Source organism: Nelumbo nucifera, chromosome 4 (assembly GCF_055504915.1).
Source record: "Nelumbo nucifera cultivar China Antique chromosome 4, China Antique-T2T, whole genome shotgun sequence".
Lineage (NCBI taxonomy): Eukaryota > Viridiplantae > Streptophyta > Magnoliopsida > Proteales > Nelumbonaceae > Nelumbo > Nelumbo nucifera.
The window spans coordinates 5,233,620-5,240,741 of NC_142652.1; the positions used below are offsets into that span (position 1 = coordinate 5,233,620).

Below are 7,122 nucleotides of genomic sequence, written 5' to 3' on the forward strand. Positions count from 1 at the left end.
AATCTTAAGACGTCAAAATATATTTCATCCTATAATGTAACTGAGGCTCCATTTGGTTCAGGCAGAATCGGATTTGAAATCACCTATTTCCCTGCTTGTTTGGTTTAGATGGAAATTGAAATTAAATTCCATAAAATATGACATTCCCCACATCGGAATCCCATTCTACCCAATCAAACAGCTGAAAATGAACCGTTTTGATTCCAATTCAAAACCCTTTTCCCATGAACCTAATGGGTCCTAAGATATTGTCCATAAGACCGTGTCTAATCACACGTATGCCACCATCCAGATCCAGTATAAAGATTTAACTGCTTAAAGGGCTCTCGCCTCAAACCTCTTGAATGAACTTGAAGATAAAAAGGTTTTATGTGGGAACCCAACTCGAATTAAGAACATGTACAGGACTATATGCAATATAATCTGAATGATTTTGCAAGTGCCAAACAATTATTTAATTCAGCTGCACCATTTTAAATGAAGAGTCTTATGCATCCCAACAGGACCTTAATACATACAAGAGGATAAGCACCTTTCAGAAATGAAGCCTACTGGACAAAAAACAACCTTTATCGTTAGCGTTTATGATTTATGACTTTATGTACAAAAAGATCACATGCTTTCTTTTGTCTCCTTCCCTCCTCTTTATGAACATTGAAAATGGTCCGAACTAAAACAATAGCATTGCAAGCAATCATAAGCTTATAATCATGAAGAGAAAATACCATTTGACTAGGCATGTGCGCTAGATGGTCAAATAAGCTTAAGCTGTGTGAGGGATGGGTAACTCTCCCTCAAGAATGACAGAATCTTTCTCATCTTTCACTACCATCCAGTCCTGCTTTTGTCCCTGAAATAAAGAAAATATCAAGGTTATGTAATTAAAAAATACATGCGTGCAATGAATTTAGTGATATTTAAAGGCAACCCAGCTCAAAACAGTAATTTGGTTCAGCAATAAATTGATTGTTCATTATTTACCAGTCCCTACAAGGTTGCAACTTTTATCTATGGCCATTATCAAAACCATGCCTAGATAATAAACAGAACAGTTGTTTTAAGGGAGGACCTTTCCTTCTAAAAGAGTAAGTTACGGTAAACAGATTAAAGAAGCTATAAAGAATACAAAGTGGACCTCCCATAGTTGTAATCTTCTTCAAGTCTACATATATGAGTCAAGATTGTTGTTAGTTTATGATATAAATACATCAGATGGAATCAAGGTTCCTAGGTTTCCACCTAACTGTGCAATAAAATCCTGCTCTGCCTCTCTAGTCTCTACCACATCCACATCACAAGGAAAATGAGTGGAAAGCTGACCCTACCTTCGTATATAACAGCAAATCCAACTATGGTAAATAGTAATGAAGTGTACTGAAAAAAATAGAAATAATGTGTACTGGGGGCCACCCATGACTGATTAGTAGTAGTGGAAGGGAAAATTGTTAGCATTTACAGGTGCAAGGGTGGCATACTACAAGAGGTAAACTTTGTTCTTGTTTTGTTCTCAAAAAATGCACTGTTCTTTTTTTTTTTTTTTTGAGTAAAGAAATAATGCATGGTTCTTATTACCAATAAAAAAGAAAGTCTACTGTAACCCAAATACCTTCCCTTGCCGTAGAATGGTTGGAGCACTTCCCGTCATATCCACCACGGTTGAAGGGTCAGCCACTCTAATTCCACCACCAACCACAAAATCAAGACCCTGAAATAATAAAACAGAAACACTCGGAAGACAGAATAAGAAAGTAACTAGTCGCAAATATTTAGATTGGAGATGTTTTGGATCACTTTTTCAGAAACCAAATGCATAAAAGCATATGAATATTTGCTTATAATTCTCTCAGACAATACATAAAAGCAAGCATCTAACTTAAGCTGCCTTAATAACACAAAGCAGAGGATATCATTTTATATGAGACAATGTAGGATGTCAACGTGTCCAGCATCTGCCCACTTAGTTCTGCTGTGATGTAGGCACAAATGCAGGACCGACCTTTGGATCTATTACAGAGCTCTCTCATGTGGAAATTCAGATGTTTCTAACAACCGAATATTATTTAATGTTTTCCCTGGCAACCTTTTCCTTTTCTTCTTATCTTTGACCAGAAGACAAATACGAAAATTTGGATGAGCAGGTTGACTTTCGCAATGCCCTAGAACTAAAACGTTACTGCAACACACAAAATATTTTCTTCATAGAAATGACAAGTAGGTCTGAATAGTGGGCCATGCAGAGAATCTATGATACATTGATACCCTTTAGAAAATAATATTCTGGAACACAATCAGAGGAAGAGCTTAAAGAAATTTTCCAGCAAATCCAGGAGGCAGACATTAAATACATTTATCAGCAAAAAGGAGATTATAGAACTTATACCATAAAATAAGCTGATTTGAAACAGATTGCAATACCTCTGGTTCATAAGTATCAGCTATTACAACAGGGTCTAGCATCCACTGATCTTCTTTAGGCCATTTTACACTAAAAAGAAAAATAAATATATGAATAACATATTAGAACAAATGGTATCCAAGGAAAACCCAAATTTTTAGTGTATTAGCAATCAATCATGGGAGACTTCTCAAAGATCTGAAGATTTCCAACTAACCTTGTTGATATTAAAGGTGCATCCATCTTTTCTAGCACAGCTTGACATATAACATCATTTGGCATGCGAACACCTACATTTTTCCTTGGTGCATATTTAGCAGTTGCGGTTCCATACCTTGTACACTGCTTTGGTAGTTCTTTGCTTGCAGGTAAGATGAAAGTGTACTGTTACAGAACAACTATTCATTATATTTCCATTCCATGGGTTTTAGAAAATATAAGATTCACCATGTACCTGAAGTGAAGTTTATTGACAACAGTTCTACACATGGCACACTGCATGAAATGGGGTTATCATTCTATAAATGACACCAAATATATGTCCTGTACTGGAAATCCAACATTCTTTGATGATAAACATTCATTTCAGAGGATTTTTAGATCATTTGACAGCAATTTTCCAGCCATTAACATGTTATACAGAATAGCTAACTCTGATCATACAATTGGAACTGAACGATTGATGGCAGAAACCCCACCGCATATGTGCCACATGTAGCAGCAAAGATTGATAAATGTCTTTATGGTCACAACTCTTATGGTGTCACTGGTGAGTGTCTTAGATTTCTTGTTTGATGAAAGACTATAGAAAATTAAATGGTCATCCTTACAGGTCCAGGTAAACAATGCTTAACAGCTCGGAAGATGTTCGTTTGACCTTGGCCACTGCCACGAGGGAACCCCATAGTATAAGTATCAATGTCCCGAAAGGAATGGCATAAAATACTGAGAGGCTGCATAATGATAAAAAATATATCAGAACAAAATGTCAAACAAAATATAGTAACTGACTTTTACCATCTTCCCATTGCCCAGAACAAATGAAAAGATATATTAGCATGTCCTACCCATAGCAAGTTCAGAGCCATATTGAACCTTCTGTTGGTGTACGCTTAAGGAGAATGCAAAAATAAAAGATCCCTTGCCTTTGAAGCTTCAATATTTTTAATTCTGCAAATAGATAAACACAAGGAATCTTTGTCAAAAATGAGGAAGTGATGGTGGAAACAGTAGCTTTCTGTTAATGAAGAAGATGCTGAGATCAGAAGCCAGTGCAAAACATAAACCTATTTACCTGCGAAGACGTTCAATGGCAGAATGGCTTTTCAGATCACAAACAATTGCATAACTGGCCACAAGGAAAAGATGGGAACTGATTAAAATAAGAAAAGAAGATAGCATCTAGATTTAAAATTGACATATCAACTTAAATCCTGCAAAACCACCAACAAACTGAATACTCCTTATGTTATACAACCAACAAAACAATATTGACATGGTTTGAATATTTGTCATTTTCTCAATGTTGACCATATTGGCCAACAAGACCTTATTTCTGTAAGAGTAACAGCTAATATAAAACAATAGTCATAGGATGTAAATTTTAACATGTAAGAAAGATGGTATGAGATGGTTTGGTCATGTGCATAGAAGACCATCTACAGCACCCATTAGGAAAAGTGATCTGTTACAAGTTGAAGGGGCTAGAATAGATAGGGGCAGACCAGAAAGGACTTGGGTGGAAGTAAGAAGAAATTATACAAGCAGTCAAGCACCCATAATTTAACAATGGATATAGCACTGAAAATAATTAAATGGCAAAACAGGATTCATGTGGCCGACCTCATATAGTTGGGGCAAGGCTTAGATGATGATGGTGAAGATTAAAGATGGTATTAATGTATTATTACTTAAAAAAGGGAGGACTTGAAAAAGTGGTCATGATAGTTAATGATTCCTGAGATTGCTGTTCTAAGAAGGCTACTAACAACAGTTTGCTTGAAAAGAGATGAAAAGGACTGAAAACAACAGACTGGATAAATATGCATACCACAACATTAATTAGAGAATTCAAAGGTATAATTAACAAGGGAAATTTGGGAAAGAAAGTACTTAGTCATTCAGCCAATTCAAAAAGAAAAAATTAAACTGAAAAACTTTTAATGATTCCAAAAGATGAGCATAACTGAGCTCAGATATTCAGAAACAAAAAAGGACTTAGTAACATACACAGTATCTGTAGGAATAACTCCTACAGCTCCTTCTTTCAGAAGTTGAACAACAGGTTCCAGTTTCCAAATGTCCGATCCTAATGGATCAACTTCCACATAAAGCAAGTCACCCTCCTGTAACGAGAGAAGACATTTACGTGACAACATAATCAATAATAACGACAGCAACACCTTAACTTTACACATCAATCTCCAACCCCTTTCTTAGTGTGATCGTGCTTAGTTCATAAGAACCAGATAAAAAAAAAAGATGAACATATAAATTTTTACAATGATTTTAATGAGAAAGATGCTCCTTTCGTTTGAGTACCAAGAAAAAAGAAAGGAGCGAGATGCCATCAAACCAACGGATCATCATATTCAGTTCATGTACTATCAACAAATTCAGTTATTCTTTTGATAAGAAACCCAAATTACTACAAAGAAAAAAAGTTACATCTATCTACAAGGGGCACTCCTAACAAAAAAATAGGTCATAAGGGGGACAGAAGACATACTGCCAAGTACCAAGGCAATCAACAAATGCAAACATCGGTAACCCAAGCATACATCAAACACAAAGATACATCCGATAGAAAAAAAGGAACACTAGAAATCAGCAACAAGCAGTCAAGAACAATTACAACCATACCAAACAGTGAAAGAATGGAAGTAAATGGAGAGGCACGACCTACCAACATTCGAAGAAAAGTGATAAACGCCAAATGAAGGGGCAACGTATTTGAGGAAGGGTGCACCATGAAAGAGAGATGGGACAAACCTTGGTGAAGCGAGGAGCAGAGTATTTGAGGCGTTTAGGGCTTCGTTTCGCTGCCAAAGTACAGAACCGGAGCCGCGGAAGCTCGACGCGCTTAGGTGAGACAAAGCAATGGAATTGGAAGTGGTCAGGATTTACGACAGAGCACCCAAAAGAAACAGATGGAGCAACGGCGCCCCCGCATATAATGGTCTCCACCACCATTTCAGTCAAAGAGGAAACAGCAGCAGACAAATGCTCTCGTGTGGAAGTGGGAAGTGCGATTAGGCCGAGTGCGAATTTAGTATCGAACTTTAAAATGCGACAATCTAATATCCGAACTTTGGAAATGCGATAATCTGACATTTGTCGTTAATTAATCGTTAAATGACACGTGAAAAGACAAAAATACCATTAAATTATCATCTAATTTTCTTTATCAATCTATCCGCTAAAATTAAAATCAACCCGTATGAAGATCATATTCACACTATCGAACCCGGGGAAGGTCGGAACGTCTTCCTGTCAGTATATAGAACAAAGATTGCCAGCTAGTGCCGTCTGATCACTGTAATGTGGTGTAAGAATCTGTTATTCCATGGCGTCTGCGCATGTTAGCAAGCCAGACATGGAGACATGGAGAATTCTTCTCCATCGTCAAATCCTGCAATAAATCTTCTTCTGAAAAAAAAAATTAGTGGACATCTAGACTTAGTAGCACGGCACAACAAACCAAATAAGCCGAGGTTCCAATTTCCTAAATGGGATTTGGACGGAGGAGTAGCTTTGGTGCTAAAATGTGGTAAAAATCAGAAAGTTCGTAGTGTACATGGATGGGAGGGACAGAGGGAGAAGTTGGGCTAAGGGCGTCTTCTAGTTCTAGCTAGTAGTCCTAGTACTCCCATAAGAATGGTTCTTTCATCTGGAATCCAAAGTAGGCTTCTCTTGGACAGGTCGAAGAACAAACTGTCCTCTTCATCTGTGGACGGAGAAACTGAGACTTCTTGGGTGTATTCGGATGTGGTGGTGAGAGAGGGAGTGAGTGATTGGAAGAAACTCTGATTTCGGTTCGCTAGGCCCGCCTTCGGCGTCGGCTTCATGACTACTTCTCGATGGTTTCTCACCGAAATTGAGTTGGCACATCCAATCTGTCTGTGGGTGGGGTTAACTGATAAATCATAAATTGAGTTGGAGACGGTCATCATTAATTCTTAATCAGGTTTTGAATTGGGTTAGGTCTGAATTTAGAGAAATATAGGGTTAACAGATGGAGAGGATTGACGGGGTTGATTAAGATCAGATGTCAAAGAGTCTTGTCCAAAGGAGCCATATGTCAGGTCTGCCTCTCTACCGCCGAACACAGTACTTAGCACAGGAGTCCGCATTCTGTGCATCCGTGGGTGCCCTAGATGCGTGAACCCGCCAATGGGAGGAGACCACGTCGTCTTTGAAAAATAAGCTAGCGATAATGAAAAGGTGGTCGTTAATTGATTGCGACACAAAAAAGATAATAAAACCCCTCCTAGTCCTAGTCTTATTCGAACTTTGAACCTTGCCTCCTATTCTCTTTTCTCCTCCGTCGAACCCTCCAACTCCAACATATCGGAGAGCACACCACACCGGCCATCATCCATCGGCGGTGAGACTCCGACGCCAGTATGTAAAGCATGCTTTTCATTCTTCTTCTTCTTCTTCTTCTTATGGAACAACAAAAAGGGGCTCTGCCTTCTTTTTCTTTTTTTTGAACAAACTTCTTTCCT

At 38.0% G+C, this 7,122-nt stretch overlaps 1 protein-coding gene across 2 annotated transcripts; it reads right to left on the reverse strand.

Annotated features, from left to right (window-relative positions):
- Nucleotides 1–431: 431 nt before the first annotated feature.
- LOC104591721 (DHBP synthase RibB-like alpha/beta domain-containing protein) lies at nucleotides 432–6,662 on the reverse strand. 2 transcript variants are annotated; one of them, XM_019196748.2, is made up of 10 exons: nucleotides 5,862–6,583; nucleotides 5,387–5,721; nucleotides 4,625–4,740; nucleotides 3,690–3,743; nucleotides 3,541–3,565; nucleotides 3,226–3,348; nucleotides 2,613–2,779; nucleotides 2,416–2,485; nucleotides 1,607–1,705; nucleotides 432–850 (listed from the first exon to the last, which is right to left on the reverse strand). In XM_019196748.2, the coding sequence occupies exons 2-10, from the start codon at nucleotides 5,585–5,587 to the stop codon at nucleotides 764–766; spliced, it is 942 nt and encodes a 313-aa protein (XP_019052293.1). In that variant the 5' UTR covers nucleotides 5,588–5,721; nucleotides 5,862–6,583; the 3' UTR covers nucleotides 432–763. The 2 variants fall into 2 exon arrangements, with proteins under 2 accessions (XP_019052293.1, XP_010249003.1); XM_010250701.3 differs by having other exon boundaries at nucleotides 5,387–6,662.
- Between the last annotated feature and the right edge of the window lie 460 nt (nucleotides 6,663–7,122).